We start from the raw sequence: 25,752 nt of genomic DNA on the forward strand, positions 1-25,752 counted from the left end.
GACTCACTTTGGGACTGGCTCCAGAGACTGCTTCTCTATACTTCTTAGGAATAAAAGGATAACTTTAGCGTGCGGTCCTGCATTGGCAGGGCCAATACTGAGTTTCCGGCCCGCTTGCATGATTGTTAGCAGATGTGCCGTGAATCACCACTTGGAAGATGCTGCAAACTCATGGGTGACCACCAGAGGGGGCAAGACACACTAGGATGGAAGTCAGAAGTTCATTGCGAAGACAGGAACGGATACATTCATTGTTTCGGGGAACCATCCCTTTGACCAAGACCTTCCTCCCTCTGAAGCGAGCGGGTGGTTCCATCAATCATTGCTTCTACCTCAAAAACCTCCCCCTGAGAGCCAGGCACAAGCTGAGCCTTCCCAGACCCAACACGGCCGAAGCGGTACCCTGCACAGTCTCCGTGCTGCCGATGATGGAGTGCAGGGCCTCCTGGTGATCCTCAGCAGCCTGCGAGCTGAAGAGCCGGCCAACGTGGAAGCCCGAAGCCAGGTTTCGCCTGGGACAAATGGACTGAATAGGGGCCCTCCAAAGACACAGAATTGGCTTTTCTGAAAAGACAAACATGCGCAAAGGAGAGTTACCAGAAACAGAATATCCTAATTTATTCACAAACATATTTGGTAACATACCTTCACACATGTCAAATACCAAGAAAGTATCAGAACTCAGGGACAGAGCTGCAGGAGGCAGGCAGGAGCCAGAACACTGCAAGGGAAGATGGGAAACCTGTCCATTTGACGCTGCTGATCCCAGTCTAGCTGACAGATGCATCCTCTGCCTTCAGATGCTACAAACATATGCAGACATCAGTAGTGTAACTAGCAGGAACCAATCTTTGCTAGCAGCCCCTCAGGACAGTGTCATGCACCAACTCCAGGACCACCAGTCTGGAGACCGGCCTCAGTTAGTACGAGCTTCACGCCTGATGCTTTCAAGGATACTGGTCAGACAGACAAGACCCCCCTTGTGAAAGTCTAGGCCTCACTCAACTGCATCGTCTGGTACGTACTACGCATGTGGAATGGACAGGAGTGATTCAGAATGTATACAAATAACCTTATGATTTTAAAAATTAACATATCAACTTCCACATACCTACGAGGTATAAAAACCTGCCTTTTCTTTAAGCTTATTCCTGTCGGGACCTTAGCCTTTACCTCTATGCAGAATACCTTAAATGCATCTATTCCCAACTCAGAAAATATTCAACTTCCAAACAGTCTAAATATTTAATTCTCTGTGCCTAATTGCAGTGTTCACTTTACCCATACAGCTAAAAACAAAGCAAAACAAAAAACCTGGGGCATATCCTCTGGAATTAAATATTTGATTAGAGGGCTGAACAGTATGCACCAGGCCAGGAGCACTGATGTCCCTGTGCTCCCAGCCAGCTCCCCACCCAGGCAGAGACTGTGGGCAAGTTCCCATACTGCCTTCCCACCAGGGACAGGACTCAGACACATTTGGAGACATAAGCACGTTCCCCACCAAAGGAGGGACCCCTCTGCTTTAAGGCACTGTAGGACTTCAAGGACAAAACCAGTGAGTGGGATAAAGGAGAGATGTTTTGAGGGCAGTGAGGCCCAAGTTCACATCGGGATAGGATCTAGATTTGAATTCAACAAAGAACAATACAACTGCAGATTGACAGGAGTGTAAGCATCTGAGCCACTACAATGAGGAGGGTGAAGGACTTCCTGCGGCAGAGATGAGTAGAAAGCTTGGCAATCGCAGATTGGTGGAGTTCCTGACGTCTCCATGTGAGCAGCCTCCACAAATGCTGACAGCATTTTAAACATTCTTTCATCTAATACTCCTATTGCCACCTGGCGTAGCGACCACTCCCTTCTACCTGGCTACAGGAAAGGACACAAGTGTGGTCTTCCGGAGTCGTCTTCCAGCACTGATGTGCAGGCAGCACTTCCCATGGTCCCTGCCCCACCTCCAGCCACGTGGACCTTGTTTGTCCAGTCCCTGGTCCCTGCATAACTCTGAGCTGGTCTCCTGAAGCACTGTTCTCTCCAAGCTCTCTCTTAAATTTTTACATATGCATCTTCTGACACCAATTCCATTTTATTTCTCCAATTTTGGAGGACTTATTCCTGAACGCAACCTCGTCAACTCTAAATGCTTCAGGAGACATTCTTGGCCTGCCACCGAACCACCCCACAAACCTGGAATCCCACCTCACTCTGGAAGCCCCGGCCCAACAGGTTTGCTGATGCCCCTTGTACCGCTACCTGTACAGTCACCAACACTGGGGTGCCTCTGCCCCTCTCTCCCTAGCCCATCGAACTCAGTCTTGGCATAGAGGGGAGTGCTTCATAAGTTCTTGTTCACACACGCAAAAAACACCAGATAACATATCTTGCCCTCAAGAAAGGATGGTTTTCCCTGCTGGTGAATTTCATTTGGAGTAAACTATTCTTGATCCACTCCATTTGCATAAAAGCAGCAGAATTTACTGAACTGATCATTTATCCTTACTTCTTGTCCCACTTTGTTCTGCTAACAGAATCCTTTCCCTGCCATTTGTCTTTCGGTCTCTCAGAAAAGAACAGGCTGTGTTCCCCTGTTGCCTCTCTCAGCTAAAAAACCATCCCTACCCCAAAAGAAACCAGAAATCATGTGAAAGCAAAAATTCAGAGGCTAACAGCTTAGTACTTTGAGATCCCCATAAACTACCTGTGTAAACACACATCCTGCAACTCCTGGTGTGGTGAAGAGGGCATGGCCTCCCTTCTGCCGCGGCCCCACATTCTTGCCAAAAATGTATCTCAATCTAATCACAAAAAAAAAAAAAAATCAGACAAACCCAAATTGAGGGACCACCTATAAAATAACTAGCCACAATAAAAACAAAACAAAACACTGGCCAGTATAAGGGGACCAAGGGACCAAGGTCTTGAAGGACAAGCAGACTGAGGAACCATCACAAACTAGAGGAGACAACTGTGTGCAGCACAGGATCCTGGACCAGAAAAAGTACATCGATGGGAACACTGGCTAAATTCAAATAAGATCAGCAGACTACTTGGCAGTATTGTATGAGTGTTATTTCAGTTGTCAATAGTTGTACTATGGTTATGTAAGATATTAACATTAGCGGAAACTAGGTGAGGGGGAAAGAGAATCCAGAGTACTGTTTTTGTAATATCTCTGTAAAGAATGAGACCGTTTCAAAATAAAATGTTTCAAAATAAAAAAAGAGTGCTTTAAGGAATATTCTTTCACATGCGTCATTTCATTTAAGCGTGAGTATACAACCTAGCATATATCTAGAAGTGAAATGACTAGTCCACTGTTATGTCAGTTTAAATTGTGGTCAGTGCTGCCATGTCAACCTAAAGAGAGGCTGAATCACTTTACATCCCCACCAGCAATATATGAGTGTGTCACCTCCACACTCCTGCCAACATTGTTATGAAACTTCTGAATCTTAGCCGATCAATCAGGTAAAAATTTCACTGTAGTTTCATTTACATTTCTCTTATGAACAAGATTGAGCATCCACCCATATTTTAAAATACTTTCTATTTCCTTTTTTGTTGATGGACTGTTGATATCCTCTGATCATTTCTCTACTACATTTTCCATCTTTTTCTTATTGATTTGTAAGAGCTCTTTATACATTAAGGAAATAAGTCTTGTCTGTAAAGGCCTTCCTCACTCCAAGATTAAACCATTTTCCCATGTTTTATTTTTCCTATTGTTTTTTTCCCTACTTAGTACTCAGAATATGTTTTAAAGGATTTAATATGTTGTTTATAATGGGAGTAATGTAAGTCTTCATAGTTCGAAAAAGGGGAAAAAACAAGCAATCTGTTTTCCAATGAGGACTTCCAACATAATTCCAAGATTACATTAGTCAAGAGCACTATTAAGAGCAGATTTGAGTTCAGGTTAACTGAACTTCCTACAATGGCTTTAAGAACAAAACCAATAATGCAATAAATCTGCTTGAACCAGTTACAAACACACTGTCTGCATAGTATCTGTCTTCATGTTTCCTCTACACCCTATGGGGAAACCACAAACCTCAGTGTCAGGCTACAATGTCACAGTGTTAATCTATTTAGTGGTTTGGGGTCGCACAAAATGGGAAGCACCAATAATCTGAATCTCACAATACACATACACACACACACACACACACACACACACACACACAACCACACACCTACCTCTGCCAGTGCACATGCTCTTTCTTTCACCTGCAACCACATCCCATTTTTCCACCTGAACTGCTTCAGGATCCAGCATGAAGCTCTCTTCCATCAAACCTCCCGTACTGAGTTCACAATAATCTCTCCCTACTATGAAGTCAGAGCACTTATTTTCTGTGCTGCTCATTTAAAACTCCTGTTATAAGCCAGTTTATGGTATTTCTTCTATTAACTTTTTGTTATTGTGTAACAAATTATCAAATTTGTTGCTAAATTAACAAGCTTATATTTTTTAGTATCAAACTTTATGAAAGCAAGAACATCCATATTTCTCCAGATGCCAAAGAATCTAGTGGGGAAGCAGCAATTTTTACAATCATGAAAATTTTATCAGCATAAACATCACTATGCTCACGCTAACATTCAGTCAGCCAATAGATGGCGTTATTAGTCCTGCAAGGCCATTTTTTGACTAATTAAGCAGCAATTAAAAATGCAACTGCCTACAGGGGCTACCAAGTAAGGTAAATGAGTTAAAACACAATGGGTATTTCTCTCACTTTTTTTAAAAAAAATATTTATTTATTTAAATTAGTTTCAAGTATAAAGTACACTGGTTAGACATCTATAGTGTTCATAAAATGATCCTCCCAATTGCTCCCTCCCTCCCCTTGACTTTCACTTAGCCATCATATTAATGCTAACTGCATTCCCTCTGCCATGCTCCCCATACCCAACTATCAACTACTAATTTGTACTTATTTAACCCTTCACCCCATTCTCCCAGCCTCCCAACCCTCCACTCCCTCTGTCCGTCACCAAATTGTCCACTATATTTTTGAGTCTGTTTTTGACTAGTTTGTTCTTTCTGTTCCTTAGATACTGCATATAAGTGAAATCATATGGTATTTATCTTTCTCTGTCTGACTTAGTTCACTCAGCATAATAACTTCTAGGTCCATCCATGTTGTTGCAAATGGTAGGATTTCATTTTTTTTAATGGCTGAGTAATATTCCATTGTATATGTGAACCATAATTTCTTTATCCAATCATCTATTGATAGGCACTTAGGTTGCTTCCATATCTTGGCTATTGTAAATTATGCTGCCATGAATATTGGAGTGCACAGATCTTTACAAATTATTGTTTTGGTTTTCTTCGGATAAATACCCAGAAGTGCAATTGCTGGGTCAAAAGGTATATCCATTTTTAATTTTTTGAGAAACCTCCATACTATTTTCCATAGCAGCTGTACCAATTTGCAATCCCACCAACAATGTATGAGGGTACCCTTTTCTTCACATCCTCGCCAACACTTGCTGTTTTTGCTTTTTTTTTTTAAATCACTCATCTTTCCCATGTATCAGCCATAGCTCTTACTATGGTTGTATTTCATAATTGCATCTTAAGTTATTTGCTTTAGATACACACATACGGTATTTTAAACTGTGAGAAAGACATGGATTATTTTTCTGGAATTAAATATCACAATCAGACAATCTTCCATTTTAACAAGTATATAATGTGAATAAGAACTATTTCACTTTTTGTCTTAATTCTACTACACAGAGGAACTACTTCCTGTATGGCTGAGATGTAACCTCCTAACCAAACCTCCTGTGTATAACAACTATGAACTTAGGAACAACAACAAAAAGACTACTTGAAGGCCCTAGGGAATCAACAAAAGCTGACAGATTCTGGAAAAGAGTCCACACTGGAAAGAAGCAAACATCGCAGAATCAAAAGCAGGTTAAGTAAAAGGTGGCTAAAACTTCAAGAGAAAATATATGCAATGTATACTTTTTCTGGCCTGAAGAACCAGAGGAGAGATTGGGGTAACCATAGAACATGAAAAGTGAGGGGAGGGACCCAGAAAGCAGAGAGTCAGTGAAAGGGAACCCCAAATTCTGTGAATAAGTTCTTCTAAATCTCTAACTAATGACCTAAACCACATATGTGTGGGGCAAACTGCAAGCAACACAGCTAAGGATAAAAGTTTAACTGCTGCCTAAGAGAAAGTATTTGCAGTTGGGGTCCAACTTACAAACAACAGCTCTTCAGAGGAATATAACAGAATCCAGAGACTCCAAAAGGTAACATCCACAATGTCCAGGATGCAATAAAAAGTTACTTGATATACAGAAAAATAGGAAAATGTGACCCAGCTCAACAGAAGTGTCAATCAATGGACAATGATGCCAAGAAGATCCTGATGTTGGAATCAGAAGACAAGGATTTTAAAACAGCTGTTACAATATTATATGACATAACGTATGCTCAAAATGGAAAAGGTGGAAAATATCAGAGACATAAACAATAACAGAAGAACCAAATGGAAATTTTAGATATAAAAAATAAAATATCTGAAATTTTTAAATTAACTGGAAGGCTTAATAACCAAATGGAAACATGAGAGGAAAGCCTGTGAACTTGAAAATAGAGCAAGAGAAATTATTTGAGATGAAACAGGAAAAAATATTAAAAACAAATAAACGGGGTGTCAGGTATATGTGGAACAACAGAAAAAGTTTAACAAACATGTAACTTAAGTCCTAGAAGGAGAGGAGAAACAGAATAGGGCAGAAAAAAAAATATTTAAAAAATTAATGACTGAAAATTTCCCCTCAAGTTGGTCAAAAACATAAATTTACAGATTCAAAAAAGCTCAATGAACCACTAGCAGAATAATTTCAGAGAAAAACACCTAGGCACACCATAGTCTGTTGAAAACCAAATAAACAGAAAATCTTGGAAACACCCAGAGAGAACACCACATTTCATGGGAGAACTATAATTTTAATGACAGATAACAATTCAGCAGAATTAATGGAGGCCGGAAGACAATGGTTCATCTATCTATACAGTCTTAAATAGAAAACTTGCACTAAAAGAAATGCTACAGTTCTTCAAGCTAAGTGGAAATATCAGATGGAAACCTGAGTCTTCGAGAGGAAAGGTAGAGCATCAGAAACGGTAACCCGGGTAAATATAAAAGTATTTTTCTCTTAATTTCTTTTTAAAAAATATATGACAGCTTAAAGCAAAAATTAAAACACTGTCTTGTGGGTTTATAACATATGTATATGCTGCTATACATATAACATATGGGGTGGAGAAATAAAACATATCTATATAGTAGCAAGTTTTTTATATTATACAAAGTGCTATAATAGTAATTCTAAATAGACTATTAAAAGTTAAGGCTAAACACTGGATTCACCACCAGAATAACCACCTAAAAAATGATGTAAAGAGGTATAGCTAAAAAAGCATTAGATAAACTTAAATAGATTTTTAAAAATTTACTTGATCCAAAAGAAAGCAAAAAAGGAAGAAGGGCGGGGAATGAGAAGGGACAAATACTAAATGACAAACTGAAATCAATGACTTAAGTTTTCGCCTTAGGGGAAAAAAAAGCACAAAGTCTACCCAAAGACAGGAGAAGAGAAGATGTAACAAAGAATAGAAATCAATAAAGTAATAAAAAAAAAGCGAGGGGAGGGGGGGCAGACAATGGAGAAATTAACAAAGATAAGGTTGATTCTTAAAAAAGATCAAAAAAACTGATAACCCTTAGCTAGACTGCTGAAGAGAATACAAGTTACCAACATCAGTAATGAGGTGGGGATCTCCTTACAAATTTTACAGACATCAGGAGGATTATGAACAAATTTATGCTAAGGAAGTTGACAACTTAGATGAAATGGACAAATTCCCTGAAAAAAATAAAATCTATCCAGAGTGACAGGAGATGAAACAAATTCTGAACTGCTTTATATCTAATAAAGAAATCGAATGTTTTCAAAAACATTTCCACAATAAAATTCTAGGCCCAGAATTTTTACTGGTAAATTCTATTAAACATATAAGCAAGAAATAACACCAATCTTACACAAACTCTTTCACAAAAATAGAAAAAGAGGGAATATTTCCCTATCGGTTTTATGAGAACAGCATAGCCCTAATATTAAACCTGACAAAGACACTACACACACACACACACACACACACAATAAAAATAATAGGCTAATATACCACATGAACACAGACAGGGAGGTCCTGAATAAAATATTAACAAATTGAACCCCAAAATATGTAAAAATGATACTGTATCATGAGCAAGCAGGTTTACCTCAGGGATGCAAGGCTAGTTTAGCACTACACAATCAATCAATATAATTAACTCTACCACACACACACACACACACACACCCCCCAAAAGAAATGGCACTAATGGGCTCAGAAGGAGCAAATGAGAGTATAGGTACTATAGCACACTGTAGAGGGCAAGCCCATCTGTAGGAGGCAGCAGCTGCTACAATATTCTAAATCACCATTGTCAAATGTAGACCAAGACTCTCAGAACTTTTAATTTTTCAAAAGAAATAAGAAACTCAAATAATCATGTGAAATTTGATTTTAAATGTTTGCAATTGCTTTTTTAAATGTTTGAACCAAACAAAATTTATTTATAGACAAAATGAGCCTGTGGTTGCTAGTTTGCAACTCCTTTCTAATCTGGAAAATGATGCCCATGAGAAAGTTTACCAGCAAAGAGAAACAGAGTAAAGCTACAAAAAAGAGGCTCACACTCCTGTTTGGTAGAAATACATCAGAGAACAACTTTTATAGAAAAAATAGATGATGTTTATGGCTTTGAGGTAAACAGAAGTTAGCAAACTTTTTCTGTGAGGGGAACACAGTAAATATTTTAGACTTTTCGAACCCTGTGGCCTCTCTTACAGCTGCTCAGCTCTGCCATATGGCAGGAAAGTGGTTACAGACAACATGTGAAAGAATGAACAGGTCAGTGTCCCAATAAAACTTTATTCACAGAAATAGGCCATAAGCCTGATCTGACCCACAGGCCTTTGAAGAACCTTGGGGTAAGCCACAGAAGATTGGTGTACTTGACTAAATTAAGAACTTCTGTTTATCAAAAACAAAACAAAACAAAACAAAAAAACCCCACCAGACACCAAGATAAGAGTGAAATGGCGAGCCACAAACTGGGGGAACATAGTTGCAACAATTATTATTAACTGACAAAAGAATAATTAATAAAAGATGAGTACTCATAAACAATATATACGAAAATACATAATAGTAAATCTAGGAAAAAATGAGGTCAAAAGACATAAATAGCATTTTACAGAAGACAAAACAATGTCCAAGAAGCCATATATAAAAGATATTCAATTTCATTAGTAATCCATTAAAATCCCAAGAGAAACATCGTTTTGTAACCATCAAACTGACAAACATTTAAAACAGCTGGAAATCTCAAGTGTCAGCACAGATATGCACAGGGAACTCTCACAGACTTTGTGGAATGTAAATCAGGATCCACTTTAAAAAAGTCACGATTACTTTTACTAAAAGACACATACTCTAAACCCAGCAATCTCGTTCCTAGTTACATATCCTAGAGAAGGGGTCCCCAGTTCCCAGGCCACAGACAGGTACCAGTCAATGGCCTGTTAGGAACCGGGGCCACACAACAGGTGATCGGCAGGCAAGTGAAGCTTCATCTGTATTTGCAGCTGCTCCCCAGGTTTACCATCACCGCCTCAGCTCCACCTCAGGTCATCAGGCATTAGACTCAGAGGAGCGCAAACCCTAACGTGAACTGCGCATGCGAGGGAACTGGGTCAAGTGTTCCTTATAAGAATCTAATGCCTGATGATCTGAGGTGGAGCTGAGGCAGTGATGCTAGCACTAGGGAGTGGCTGCAAATATAGATTAACATTAGCAGAGAAGTTTTATACAGAGACCATAATAAATCGATTGCTTGCACACTCATATCAAAACTCTATCAGTAAGTGACAATTAAGCTACATCTGGTGGCAGGCTTTATAGTGGCAATTGAGTTGATAAACTTCAATTGTACAGCCACATCTGGTGGCAGTCAGAATCCAACACTTACTTTAGTCCACACGTGGCCCGTCCATCATTTTACTTATTTACCAGCTCGGTCTGCGCCTCTTTACCACACTGAGCACTTGTCTCAGTCACAGACTGGGTAAGCCTGCAAGCTAACCCTAGCCAAAATGAGTGAAAAACTAACATCCCTGGAGAGGTTCTTTGAAAAAGGAGAAAGACCCAATGATGAGACAGCAGCAGACTCTAAGACCACCAACAAAAGAAAGCTGCATTTAAAGAAAATACCAAGTCTTACTTAAATTACGGGTTCACTGCAACAGGTGGTTCACATTCTCCAAGCCCGCTTTGTATAATATGTGGCGACAGGCTATCCAACAAAGCCATGAGACCTTCAAAATTACTTCGCCACATGGAGACCAAGCACCCTGCATTAAAAGACAAGCCTTTTATAGAGTTTTTCAAAAGAAAAAAAAAAAATGTGAACACGAAGAACAGAAGAAATTATTGAAGGCCACACTTCACTAAATGTGTCTGCACTGAGAGCATCATTCTTAGTGGCTAACCGCATTGCTGAAGCTAAGAAGCCTTTTACTTACTGTTGGTGAAGACCTGATCCTGCCTGCTGCAAAGGACATTTGTCATTAACTTTTAGGAGAGGCTGCAGTTCAAAAGGTGGCACGTGTTCCTCTTTCAGCTAGCACCATAATTAGACAAATTGATGAAATAGCAGAAGATACTGAGGCACAGTTGTTAGAGAGGATTAATGAGTCACCATGGTATGCAATCTGGGTTGACGAGTCTACAGATGTTGACAAGACAACAATGCTTGTTTCTGTGCGATATATTTTTCAGGAGAATGTGCATGAGGACATGTTATGTGCACTTTTGTTGCCAACCAACACCACAGCTGCAGAACTATTCAAGTTTTTGAATGATTACATATCAGAAAAATTGAATTGGTCATTATGTGTCAGTATATGCAGACAGAGCCGCCGCCATGACTGGATGGCTTACTGATTTCACTACTTGGGTCAAAAAGGTAGCTTCTGAATGTGAGTCTATGTACTGTCATCCACAGAGAAAAGCTGGCTAGCCAAAAAATGTCACCTGAACTTAACGTTTTGCAGGATGTGATTAAAATGATCAACCGCATTTAAAAACATGCCCTTAACTCACATCTGTTCGCGCAGTCTGTGAGATGGATGCAGAGAAGTGAGGTGGCTTTCTAAAGGTAGATCACTAGCCAGTTTTTGAGTTACAAGAGTAGTGCCAGAGATTTTTTAGAAAAAGTCACCACTGGCAGCACATTTCAGTGACACAGAATGGATCACAAAACTTGCTTACTTGTGTGACATATTCACCTTGCCCTAAATCGAAATGTCACTTCAGGGGAAAACAGTGTTCAAGTCAGTAAAGTGGCTGCATTCAAAGCCAAACTGGAATTATCGGGGTGATGAGTGAACATTGGGATTTTTGACATTTTTCAAACATTAGCAGAGATTTTTTGAAAGAGACTGAGCCAGGGCTTTCTTTCTCCCAGCTGGTGCATGATCACCTATCTCAGCTTTCAAAAGAGTTTGAGCATCACTTCTGAACCACAAAAGACCCCTAAACTGGGAAGGAATGGCTCTGTGACCCATTTGTGTATAAGTCAGGTGAATCGACTTTGTCCGTGCTAGAAGGGAATCAACTGCTTGAGATCGCAAATGACAGTGGCCTTAAAAGTATGTCTGAGACAACAAAATCTCCATACATTCTAGATTAAAGTCAAGGTGGAATATTGTGAGACTGCCACAAAAGCAGCAGGGACCAGTGACCAGGGACCAGTGCTCATATGGAAATCTAATGCCTGATGATCTTAGGTGGAGCTGAGGTGGTGATGCTAACGCTGGGGAGCTGTTGCAAATACAGATGAAGCTTCACTAGCTTGCCTGCCACTCACCTCCTGCTGTGCAGCCTGGTTCTTAACTGCCCACAGACCAGTACCAGCCCGAGGCCTGGGGGCTGGAGACTCCTGCACAGAAGCACTGAAAAGCCTGCTTCCATTTCCAACATCCTATCTTTGTGAAGCAGGGTTTTCTGCAGTGACAGCAACGAAAATGAGATTATGGAGTAGACTGGACATAAGCAACACACTCTGAGTGCCACTGTCTCCCATCACCCCCAGATGAGAACGTCTACTTGCAGAAAAAGCAAGCTAAGGGCTCCCACTGATTATGCATTATGGTGAGTTGTATACTTATTTCATTATATCTTACAACGTAATAACAATAGAAATAAGGTGCACAATAAATGTAAAGCACTTGAATCATCCCAAAACCATCCCTCGCCCCCCTGCTTCAGTCCGTGGAAAAATGTCTTCCACAAATCGGGTCTCTGGTGCCAAAAAGGTTGGCGACTGCTGCCCTAAAGAACTGCCTGCATCTGTGAGGCAGGATGCCTGCATGATGAAGTTCACAGCCGCCTCATTTACAAAAGCCCCACAGTAGAAAGAACCCAAAAGGCTGTGTCTGGGATGGAGAAATAAGCTGCAATATATTCATACGATGGACTATTAGAAAACAATGGCATGGATAAACCTTTCAGGTAATACTGTTCCACTGACTTGTACATGTAGTGTATGTACTTTCTGATGTGTATCTTAAAATCAAACATACACAGACACAAGATACCATTTAACACTCACCAGATATGCAATGATTAAAAAATCTGAGACTACCAAGCACTGGATGTGAGTGTGGAGAAGACTTTCATTGTCTGCTGGTGGAAGATACAGTGTTACAACTCTTCTCGGAAAATAACTTTGATTTACTTAATAATTTGGCCCATACCAAGTGATACAACAATTCTACTTAGGTATATGTCAGGAATTATACATAAAGAAATGAAAGTCTGTTAACAGCAGAATAAGCAGAGAAAACTAATGAACTACACCATTATCATGGAGAACACTAAGAAAACATAATGACCCAAAAAAGCAAAGTCCCATCAGAACACACAATATCATTTCAATTAAAGTGTGTGTGTCTGTACACATACATATGTATAGAAATATAAAGAATAGCAAGGAAATAGAAACCAGAAAATTCAGGTCAGCGGTTACATCTGGGAAAGAGAAGGGGATGCATCGGGAAGGGTTGAAGGACTCGTAATTTCTATTTAAGCTAGGTAATGCGTATTCATTTTACGTTTCTTTTCAAAATTGAACATACATATTATATGTATTCCTTTTTAGATAGAAAGGAAGAGGAGGAAGAATGAAAGGAAAATAAAGCTTGCAGGGGAGGGGGCTGGCCACCAGCTTCAAACGCTGTGAGTCACTTTAAACTTGCAAAAATATGTACACATAGCCTATTAGAACTTAGCCTGACATAAGCAGAGGAGCTCTCTGCTGTCTGTGGGATATAACATGGCTAGGGGGCTGGATCACCCTATAGTCCACCTGGAGTAGTGTGTGTAAGTCCAAATTGGAGCCAGGTCTGCAGGTATGAAATGAAGACAGCTGCAGGAAGAGGGCAGGCCCTGGAAGGCCCAGCACAATACAACCAATATTCCCTCATCTCAGACACTCTCTTTGGCCCTGTGCTCCAGTTCACACTATAGTTAATCTTTACCAGCTCAAATGAAGGAAGAGATGCCAAAAGAACTGCACAGAATTCTTTTCAGGAGCAACTTTCAGGCAGTACTTCTGGTGACCCTGTGTGGAAACCACTCAGGGCAGCAGGAAAAAGCCTGCTGAGCCCAGTGGAAGGCAATATCTTTAAAATATATTAAGGAAAAAAACCTGGTTCAGAACAGCAGGTTGCATTTGCTACCATGGTGTTTAAATATATATGTGTGTGTACACATACACATAAATTATTCTTATAAGCCAAGCATACCTCTGTGAGAACACTCAAGAAACTGGCTACAGAGGCTGCCACCAGAAGAACTGGTGTCTGAGGGTTTCAGTGAGAAAGACATGCTTTTCACTGCTCACACCTTTGTATCTTTTGGATTTTGTGCTATGTATATCAATAACCTATTTATAAAATAACCTATTTATAAAAATTACCCAATTATAAAACACACTAGAAAAATTTACTAGGGGCATAAAACACATTTACATAGGGATATAAAAAGCTTGGGAAAATGTCCTTGAATAGGAAGAGTAAATATTTAAAGATGTCAATTCTCTAAATTAGTCTATATTTTTAATATGATCTCAATGAAAACTCAAACAGAATTTTTATGAACTAGTCAAGCTTATTCTAAAATTCATTTAAAAAATAAGTGTGCATAAATAGCAAAGACATTTTTGAAAGTATGAGAAATACTATTATCAAATATTAAAGTACATTAAAGCTACAGTACTAAAATTTCCTCCCTCACTTATTAAATCAAAACCAATTCCAGACTTTAAAAGTGAAAATAAAAGCTAAAAGCACTGTAATAAAACATAAGATATTTTAAAAATATTTTACTGATATAATTCACCTAGTGTATAGGTTAATGGTTTTTAGTATATTTACAAAGTTGTGTAACCATGACCAATATCTAATTCTAGAACATTTTTATCACCATACCTAGAAAGAAACACCATACCTATTAGCAGTCACTCCCCATTCCCCCTGCCCCTCAGTTCCTGCCAACTACTTTCTGTCTATATGGATTTGCCAGTTCTGAATGGTTCACATAAATGAAATCACATTATATATGGTCTTCTGTGTCTGGCTTCTTCCACTTAACAAAATGTTTTCAAGGTGCACCCAAAATGTACCATTTATCATACCTCATTTTTTTTTTTTTTTAGAAAAAGTAATATTTATCAAAAGTATATTTTAGGAGGCGGCAGGCCACACTAAGGAAGGCTGTAGCCCTGTGGAATCTGGAAGGTTAAAAGATAAGAGTATACTACAAAGGAGGAACGGGTTTTCAGCAAAGAGAGCTGTAACCATACCCCACTGCTTTTTATGGCTGAATAATATTCCATTAATTGGATAAACTACATGATGTTCATCCATTCATCAGTTGATAGATAACTGGGTTGTTTCTACTTTTTGGCTATTATAAATAATGCTGCTATAAATATTGGTGTACATGTTTCTGTGCGGATACATGTTTTAAATTCTCTTGGGTATATACCTAGGAATATGTGTGCTGAGTCAAGTGGTCACTGTATGTTTAACCATTTGAGGAACTGTCAGACTGTTTTCCAAAATGCTGTACCATTTTACATTCCTGCCAGCATTGTACGAGGGTTTTGATTTCTCCGCATCTTCACCAACACTTGTTATTGCCTATGTTTTTTTATTATAGCCACCCGAGTGTGTGAGAAGTGGTGGCTCACTGTGGTTATGGCTTGCTTTTCCCTAACAATTAATGATGTTAATCATCTTGAGATCTTTCTAAACAAGACACATAACCAAGAACCATAAGTTTATGGGCCACATAAAAATTAAAAGTAAATAGATCCTAACAGTTCTCTCCGCAAGGAAAAAAATGTGTAACTATGTGAGGTGATGGATGTTAATTATTACTTAAACTTACTGTGATTATTTCACAATATATTCAAACATCAAATCATTGTTATATACTTGAAATTTATATACTGTTATATGCCAATTATATCTCAATAAAAAAATTTTAAAAATTTAAAAGTAAACAATAACCATACTACCAAAAAAATTAGGTCAATATGCAAACACACTAGGGAAAAATATCTGAAACATGTGGCAGAAGGCTAGTTTCCATAACATAGCAAGATCACTTACAGATTATAAGAAAAAGGCCAACAGTGTAAGAGAAAAATGGCAATTCACAAGAGAAATATAAATGACTCTGAATCATACAAAAAATGCTTTACATCATTCATAACTAAAGAAATGAATTTTAAAACAAGATAGCATTTTCACTATCAGACTGACAAATATTTTAAATTTTGTTATGCCAGCTCTGGTGAAGGTGTGAGAAAGCTGTTGGCAGGGCTGTCTGTGATATTTTTAAAAAGGCTGGAAACAACCTAAATGTCCACTGAGAGAGGGTTGAATAAATTAAGGGGCGCCAACACTGTGGGATACTAGCAATCTGTGCCTCGATATAGTATAGTATGATATGCCCCAGTGTAGCGTAGTTTCTCTTCTTTTCTAAGGGAATGTGGGTGTGTACATGCGTGTTGCTGCAGAGGCTTTTTCTGGCATAGCTGGGCAGTACACTGAGAGTCAGGGTGGAAGATTTTTTTCACTGTACCAGTTTGTTCTGGAAAACAGGACTCCTTTCTCAATAAAAACACAAAATTTTTCAGAAAACTGTAAAGTTAGTTTTAATTCTAACTCACTACCTAGTCTTACCCATCACCCAAATCTCAATCTGTGAAGTCACACTCAGACAAATGAGGCACACTTAACTCTGTTCAAGGGCGCCCCTGGCACTAACCCCAGTCTCCTCGCTGTCCCTCCAAAACACCACCCCAGACCCTGACACGGGATGCTCCCCTCTGCTTGAAACACTCTTCTCCAGACACCTTTGCCTCTGTCCAGGCTTTGTTTAAACACCGCCTTCCATGGAGGCCTTCCCTGACCACCCTATTTCTATCGAGATTCCCTTCCTGCTTTGGTTTCTTCGCAGAACTTTTCACATAACATCCATATAGCATTTACCTGTCTGTGTCCAACCCCACTCCACCCCAGCACCATCCAGAACCAGGAGTTTTGTCTGTTTTGTCCTCTGGGTATCCTATAACACCCAGAACAGTGTCAGACACACAGCAGGCACCACAGATGTCTGTTTAATGAACTCATGTTGCTACACTATGTAGAAGATATTCCAGTATGCTAAACCTTTGACTGTCTCATGTCTTTATTGTTCCCATGATGATGCTAGTGTGACAGCAGACCCTTGATAAACACGTGGTTATTTCCTCAGAAGGTACAGCCGCATAACAAAATGTTTCACAGACCACAGGTTAAAATCGGTGACCCAGTGGCTATGAAATCAATTCAGTGGGTTAAAGTAAAACTTTTTTAAAAATGAAAGCAGAAGAATGCGTAGCATAAGAGTATTTATAAAACTTTCAGCTAAATATGTACACATATTTGTACAGTGTGTATGTGTGTGTGTGTATGTGTGTATGTGTGTGTGTGTATATATATATGCTTGTATAGCAGGTCATGATGTGAATACATTTCTTACAGGGAGTTCATGAGAAAAAAAGTTTGAAATGCACTCATCTAATTTCAGCCTATACATCTCTAATTTTAAAGCTTTGGGTTCAGTAAAATATTTTTTTTAAAAAATAAGTTTACTCTGTAAGTTTAAAATTCTGTAAACTAAAAAGTACTTCCAGATCACTGAAAAACAGAATTAATGCTCTCCCACAAAGTGGAAATACTATATTGGGAAAACTACAGTTCTTTGGAATGTAGCCTCTAGCTTCCCCCCCTCCCCAGAATACCTCCAATTATTTTACCATAGTTTTATGCTTGTAAGCATGAAATTCTCTGCTTTTCAGAAAGTCAACTTGGACAGTTCCATTATTCTCTCCATTTTAACCAGATACCACAGGTTAGCTATTTGATTCACATCTGAAATTTCTCTAAACATTGTTTCTTAAGTTCTATAATTATTTCACGTGAGGTTTAAGTATATCAATACTGTAGACAGAAAGCTCTTCATTTTCCACTTATGTATCAAATAAAGATTTGCATTCCTTCAAAAATCTCCACGTTCTTACCTCTGGAATTCTCTAACACTTTCACTGTTTCTTAAACCATACTATGTTTCAGAGCCTGTTTTGAGATCATTCTCTAATAAACTTATACTTGTCTTATACTTACACTCTATCAAGAAACATCAACTCCCTGAATATAAAGAAACAAAACAAAAACAAAGGAGAGGCGCACCTCTGAATAGTCTAAATACAGTACATAAAATCCATACCCCGACTTTAGTCACATAAAATTATTCCAGTCCCCACTCACAATCCTTCTTTTTAAAAAATGTGCTGCTAACAAGTTTTATCGTCTAGTTTGCCAGCCCACATCTAAAACCTGCGAGAGGAGGAAGGAACACAGCCCTAGGGAGGCCTGGCAAGTTAAATGAGAGTAAAGGAGGCTAAAAAGTCAGAAATACTCAAGATGCCATTTCAAGAGCCGTCACATCCCAGAGGGCCTGTGTATTACTAAAGAGGACCGTCATTCACACTATTGGCCCTGGAAACATCAAAGAAAGGTTCAGTTATATTCCATCTAATGATTGTTTTAGAAAGTCTTTTAATCATAATGATTAAAACGAAATGTTTTACTACTTTAAAAGTAAGCTTCATGCAAAATTCACTCAGGCACTCCTTTCCCTGTAAATGCTAGAATACTGACGTGAGCAAACTACAATGGCAATGTGCTTTCTTCATTTCTCCTTCATGGTGCCATATCAGCTACCTGACATATCCAGTTCCACTAGAAAGACTTTGACCTTTCTATTTGTTCTTAATAGTGTGACTATATAGTCTGCTCTTTTTTTTAAATATGGTATTCATTTTGGATATCTGAAAATTAGTTTTTTATATTCCAATCACATTTCTTGATCATATGGCTGCTACATACTGAGCCATTCTTTTAAAATTAGTTACACCCATGACTCAGCATTCCCCTGGTTAAAAAGCAAGTGGAGATGAGGCCTCTGAATAAACACTGGTTCTCTAGCTAATTCCTAGTGGCTTTAGCAGAAATAACTAGCTATATCATAAATAAACATCCTGAAATCTATCTTTACTAAATGTTACAGAACTTCTTAGTGGACTAAGCAAAGAGTAGCTTCCTAGGAAAAGATGAGTCTTCCATATCAAGACTGAGTAGGATGGTGTTTAACAAAAAATCTAGCTGGCTACAGTAAGGGCACCCAAAATGCAATTCAAGAACATCCTCTGACTTTGAACCTAAAGCAATTCACTTTGAGTGTGAACTGGATATATTTCATTGATTCCTGAATCGGCGCTGTGGTCTGAGACAATAAACACCACCACTGGCCTCAGTAACCATCTCCTTTATGGAAATCAGCTATGCCATATTTACAACCCAGAGTTTGACATTGGCGGGGGGCGGGGGGGGGCGTGAGAAATGTTTATTTCCCTACACTGTTTTCTCATAAACGTCACTTTCCCCACCTCTTTCTTCGAGCTGCATTCCTTCTCTTCTTGCACGGCAGTAGCAAAACATCTGGAGATTTTTCTTTGGTCTTAGTTCTGGCCAAGTAAGCAGATAACTAAGAAGGCCTTTGCTAATCTATTACATTTGGGTTGGTTTGATCTTCTGCATATGGCTTAGATCACTCAACCTCCCCACTCTCCGACCATGCACACACCCAAGCATCTCACGCCCTTATGATAAAGGCCCACCTAGTACCTCCTGGGCAGTAGAGCCACACACATATTTTCCTGCTGCTGGCCCTAAGCCCCAGCACCATAGTTTATACAGATGACGTCATTCAAACTCTAAGCAGTTAAGGATCAAAACCTATATCATCATGCCATATTAGCAGCATAAACAGCTGTCTCACAGATACAGAGTGAAATCTGGCCAGCAAGTGCTATTTCTCTCATGACAAAAATAGCCTGGGAACATCTGAAATTTGCCTGAATACTTGTGAAGGCTGAAGCACAAGAGGCGTTAGGGGCAGAAATTAAACAGCACGTGCCCCAAAGAAAGAACAGAGGGAAGGAGCAAATTAAATCAACAAAAGAATAAAAGTACTTATTTTTCAGCTGGATAGGGTCTATGTGGGGTTCACTGTGGGAAATAAACAAATGTGCAATGCTTGAGCCCTCCAACAAACAGGGGAACCCCACTCTTCTGACCTTTCTGGTGCTCGAAGCGAACTCCTCAACCCTTTCCAAGGCAGAAAATTCCAGCAAAGATCTGAGCTTACAGAGAACGGAAAAAGCATAAAACTTTAAATTGAGCACCAACCGTTCTACCGTGACTACCTCATGATCTCATTCTAGCAATGTCAAACCTTGAGAACAAGAGAATCCTGCAAGATTAAGAAATAGGGCTCAGGAATGCGGGGGCCATGGCAGTTTCCTAGCCACATGATATGACCAACCCACTAGCCTAACTGCCTTACAACACAAACACATTTGCTTTTGGAGACTAAATCTATTGTTGATTTTTCAGGATCATCTCTCTTCTTTGGAAAAGAGCTTTATCATCGGTCTACCGGCAAATCAGTTACTTCTGATACTTGCTGGAGCTTCGGCGAAAGATCTGACGGTAGTTTATATTTTTAGTATTAACATTTCATTTTCCAGATAACTCAGGCTCTGAAACTCATGCTATCATGAATATACATTTTAAGAGAAAGAATTACTTGCTGGTTGTAATACTGCTGATTCCCAACTACCAGTCAACTTAAGATTCACAATAAAGGAAATTACTTAATCAGCCACTTGGTCCTGAGGGACTGTAGAAAGTCAGGTGTGTGTGGAGCTCAGTGACTGCAGATGAGTTCTCTAAACACTGACCTAGATCTGGCACTGTGACTATCCTGATGATTACAGAAGGATGTGGTCCTTTCCCATGTTTACATATAACAGATGAGAAAGGACATAATTTTTAGCCTCATTCACCCTCACTGCCATATACTCCTAGTTTCTTGTCAAACCAAATTAAGAGGCACTTCCTTACTCTGCCTGAAATTTTCAAGATTTGGCCCATGTATGCTCTCGTCTGTGAAGCTTACACAGTCAACTACATTTCTGTGCTCCCTGATACTCCACACATGCCTCCAGCATAACCCAGTATACTGCCTGGAAGCCACATGTTCCCACTAACCTATGAGCCAGACAAAAGGCTCACGTCATCTTTGAAGTCCCAGGTGCCACAGTCCATGGTCTTACGGCCATGCCACCCTGAACAAGCCCAATGTCTGATCTCGGAAGCTAAGCAGGGTCAGGCCTGGTTAGTACTTGGATGGGAGACCACCTAGGAAGACCAGGTGCTGTAGTCATAAATAATAATAAATAATTAAAATTTTTAAAAAATTAAAATATATATATATTTGTTGATAAACTAAGTCATAAACAAAAATGAAAAACAAAAAGTCCACAGAGACTGGGATGATGGTGACATGTGGTCAGAGTCCTAGGTGTGAACCCAAGCGCATGCTAAAATCTGGCAACACTTTCCCAGGAAAAGAGGAAAGAATACAGAAGAATTCTGAATTTTCTGCGTAAGTGAATTCTCATACCATGTTATTACCCTCCACACACACTGTATAGGATATTTTCTTGGCTAAATTCGCCAATTAATCCATCCAAACAATTATACCTTCATACTTATCCAGGTGACGATGTCAAGGGCAACTGCAATATAGAAGACTTCCAAGAACAGGTTCTGTATTTTAGATTCAAGCAAAAGAATGTCTGAACCACTGCAAAAGAAATAGCAGCAGAGGACACAGATTATTAAAGGAAAGAGATTAAAAAAAACAGAAAACAAAATCTGGCTGGACTGAAAACTGATGTGTCCTTCCAATGTTAAGTGACACTATGTGGTAAAAAGAATGAATTACAAACACACAATCAGAACACCCAAACCCTAAACTGCAGACCAGTACCAGTGAACAGGGGCTCCCAAACCCTAAACTGCAGACCAGTACCAGTCTGTGGCCTGTTAGGAACTGGGCCACACAGGAGGAAGTGAGCGGCAGGCGAGCGAGCAAAGCTTCTTCATCTGTATTTGTAGCCACTCCCCAGCACTAGCATCACTACCCCCGCTCTACCTCAGATCATCAGGCATTTGATTCTCATAGGAGCACGAGCCCCTGGGGTCAAAAAGGTTGGAGACTGCTCCCTTAGAACATGAACAATAAAAAAAAAAAAATCTTAACCACCAGAGAAATGGAAAAAGACAATCGGCTACTAAAGAAACAATCAAGTTGATGTGACTGTTCATCTGTAACAAGGATGCTAGAAGACAAAAGAGCAATATCACTCTTTAGAGGAAACTATTTTGTACTGGAATGCAACACCCAGCCAAATTAATACCCAAGTATGAGAGCAAACTAAAAATCTTTTTAGATATGGTGGGGCTTAGAAAATTTACAACCTACAGACTTTCTCTGCAGAACTAACACAAGAATATACTGATAGCACAGAAAATAAATCCAAAAAAGATGTTGGATATGAGCAAGTGATAAAACTTAGTTGTCTTATCTGCTAGTGCATGTTATTTTAAAAAATCATGATTAAAAGAGACTACACCAAAATTTAAAACTCAGATAATAAACTGTGAACACTATGAAAAGGAAATTCATAGAAGATACACAAACAGCTATTAAATGAAAACAGTCTTACTAGTACCCATGTAAATTAAACAAAAAATAGTCTATACACCATAGGTTTAGAAAAGATGTAATAGTCAGTGTTGGAGAAGACACCTTAATATAGGTAGTCTTATTCCCTGCTAATAGGACCATAAAACGATAAAATATTTTTGGACAGCAATTTGGCAATATCAGCTAACATTTCAAATACGCACAGGTTCAATCCAACAATTCTAAAACTCTAAATCTGTAATTCTAAAGAAATACCACACGTGCACAAGATTTAAATAGTCGCCTATTCTACACAGTATTAATAACCCTCGCCCCTCCAAAAAAAACCCGGAAATAATCTTTATTACGTTTATGAATAAGACAATGTTAAGTAAATGATGATACAACCGCAATATAGGATACTATGCAGCCACTGGAAAGCCGTAGAACGGTGCATACTGACGAAAAGATGTGTAGGAGCTTTAAAAATTTTGTAGCATAATCTATATACGGTTTAGGCCTTTTTATGTAAAAAGTTAGACACGTATATTTATACATGTGTTTACTGTGCAGAGCCTGGAAGAAAACAGGTTCATCTGTGGTTACTTCCGAGTGGGGAGTGAGAAAGGAGAGACTGTGGTTATTTTTTTTTTCGATATTTATTTCAGCACCTACCAATCCCAGGGACCGGGGTGCCGGTTCTCGGTTTGGTTCGCTGCACTGTGCCATGCAGGACGGAGTGGACACTCTGGTTTGTGTCGAATGAACGAGGGAGCAAGTGGCTAATGCATTACTAGTGTATAAAATAACTTGGGGGGCGGAGAGAAAGAAAAGCCCAACTATGGGACTTAAGTGATCAGCCTACTGAAGTCTGTTCCCAGCGCACACGTGCCCTCGGATTTCACTCTCCGAAACTGTCTTCGGCGCCAGGAAAGAAGAGCCCGCGCGGCCCCTCTGCCTCACCCTAGCCCGAAAAGAAGCCCCTGCTGTAGTCACACGGGCCGGAGCTCAACCGCGTTACCTCCTGGGGACACCCGGGCAGCGCGGGGTCCTGTGGAACCAGGACACACCGAGGGCTCGGCATTCGCCGCTCGTCGTGCGTTTGGCGCATAAATTTCAGTTTTCCGTGCCGCGCAAAGGGTGCCGTACCCCTGTCTCCCAGAGAATGAAGCGGGCTCCGAGCCTCAGAGGGCCATGCCTACCCGCCCCTGCCCGCCGGTACGTCTGCCCTCACCTGCCCCGGCGGCTGCCAGCGCCGGCGCCCGCAGGCGGCGTCCCCATAGAAGCAGCGCCCGCAGCTCACGCGCCATGTCCGTCGTGTCGAGCGCCCGCGCAGCCGCGCGCACCAGGGGCGGGGCGTTCCCCGGACGCGGGTGGGTGACGTCACGGTGCGCGCCGGGCTGCCCAGTCCGCTGCCTGAGCCGGCGGGTGGGCAGGGACCTCGGTGGCATCATGGGGACAGTCGGGTCTGGGGGCGGGACCTCCGTGACCTTGTGTCGCGTTGTCAAGGGCGATAGGCAGAGCACAGAGCTGCCCTAGACTCTCCCCGGCTAGCTGGGCCCCAGTTTGTGAATCCTTAAAGTAGAGCAGATGTTCGCTGCCACTCGGGATGATTTGAAAGGGCGGCTCTCGGGCAGAAACAGTTAACGTCTCCCGGGTCTTTGTAAGTCTTCGGCCATACTCTTCCAGACCGTTAGAAGTCAGTCTCTTCCAACCAAGGCAAGCCAAATACCTAAAAGAAGTGAAAGGGCGAATTTAAGGCTTGACTTGTCTACACCAAGACTGTGGAACTCAAGAACCAACACCCACCAGCAAAACTAGGCTATTCATTCCATTTCTCTCGCCCCGCTGTTAGGGATTCAAACCAAATCCTTTTCTCACAGAATTCCAAGCCTGAAGTGGGGCCTAGGGGGCTCCCCAGATGATTCTGAGGCACACTAAAGAGTCACTGCCACCTTCAAATAATTGTACAAAAACGGGGTTACTAGAGATTGTGACAAAAGCTTCAAAGTACAGGAGCCACAACAATGTCCTCCATGGGGCCTGGACATAGTTGGGACTTTGGAGGGGATGTCGCAGAATGCTTCCAGGTGGAAGGTGTCAAGGATGACTCCCGCCCAAGTTCCAGGCTGAAGCAACTCAGAAGGAGTACATAAAAGAGGTGGGCAAATTTGGATGGAAGAGCAGGAGTTCTCTTACCTATAACTCCAGTAGCTTCCTAACTAGCACCCCATTCATTCTCTGCACTAAGCTGGATCACATACTCCTCACTCAGGGGCCTCCAGTGGTTTCCCTGCACACTTATAATCAATTCCAAGCCCTACTGCCTCCGCCTCCAAGCCCTGCATAACCTGCTCCTGCCTCTCTCCTCCCCTCACCACACTGTGGACATACCAAGCTTGTCCAAGGCATAGCCATTACCAGGATGTCACTGCAGCTACTCTCAGCCTCACATTTCATTTGTTGTTCACTCCACTTAGGAAATCATCTCTTGTAAGCTGAAACACTGGTCTATGCGACGAGAGATCTAGCTTTTATTTCAGGAAAGGGAAGCAGTATTTGGCAAAGGGAAGAGGGAAGCCCACACTTTAGTTAAGGATGAGGGACCTCTGCCGAGACAGGCAGAACCAAGGCTCTGTGGAGGGCAAACCTACCAGGTTCCAGACACATTTACCAGAGCCTTCTGTCCTCTCTTGGCCTGTGGCCTTCAAAGACAAACCCTCAACCACAGTTCTCTGTGATACTGCATCCTCTAGTAGCCTAGGGAACTGTGGCTTTTTAAGGTGCATGGGGATCAAAGTCAAGTCTTGATGGAGTCATGGACAGATTACATCCCTGATATACCCAAGGAAAATGGAAAGAGAAAAAAAAATAGATGTAGATGTACTTCAGTTGATGAAGAATGGAGACTGGCTTGGGGAGAGCAGACAGAGAAGCAGGAGAAGGAATGGATGGGGAGACACCCCTGGGTCTCCTGACCATCACTGTGGCCACTATGAGGCTGCCTGTTCTTTCTCCAAAGTCACTGCCTTCCCCTGGGGTGAGCTGAGGGTCATGAAAAATGACCACTGTATTATTTAGTGGTCAATAGCCAGAGGGTAGAAGCAACTCAAGTGTCCATGGTCAGAACAATGAATAAACAGAACATGGTCTATATATACAATGGAATATTCAGACTTAGAAAGGAAATTTTGACACAAGCTTCAACATGAATAAACCTTGAGAACATTATGATCGGTGAAATAAGCCAGTAACAAAAAGACAAGTACTATATGATTCCACTAATATGAAGTAGGTAGTCATCAAATTTATAGAGACAGAAAGTAGAAGGGTGAGTACCAGGGGCTGGGGGAGGGAGAAAGGGTAGCATCCTGTGAGTTACCAGATGACAAAGG

At 40.6% G+C, this 25,752-nt stretch overlaps 1 protein-coding gene and 1 pseudogene across 4 annotated transcripts in view; one reads left to right on the plus strand and one right to left on the minus strand.

The window, feature by feature from the left end:
• TRAP1 (TNF receptor associated protein 1) overlaps positions 1 to 23,768 on the minus strand; it is a 45,712-nt gene extending 21,944 nt beyond the window's left edge. For 2 of the 4 annotated variants that reach the window (XM_039885168.1, XM_039885167.1), the window contains exons 1-2: positions 23,592 to 23,739; positions 403 to 564 (exon numbers count right to left, since the gene is read on the minus strand). In XM_039885168.1, the coding sequence (XP_039741102.1) occupies positions 403 to 564; positions 23,592 to 23,667 (238 nt within the window). In that variant the 5' untranslated portion in view covers positions 23,668 to 23,739. Of the gene's footprint in view, positions 1 to 402; positions 565 to 2,701; positions 2,799 to 21,369; positions 21,391 to 23,591 lie in introns of those variants that run through there. The other 2 variants (XM_039885170.1, XM_039885169.1) reach the window with 2 other exon arrangements.
• LOC120620680 (uncharacterized) lies at positions 20,934 to 21,049 on the plus strand (annotated as a pseudogene).
• Positions 23,769 to 25,752: the final 1,984 nt, after the last annotated feature.

The sequence above is a fragment of the Pteropus medius genome, unplaced genomic scaffold, assembly GCF_902729225.1.
Source record: "Pteropus medius unplaced genomic scaffold, Ma_sr-lr_union100, whole genome shotgun sequence".
Lineage (NCBI taxonomy): Eukaryota > Metazoa > Chordata > Mammalia > Chiroptera > Pteropodidae > Pteropus > Pteropus medius.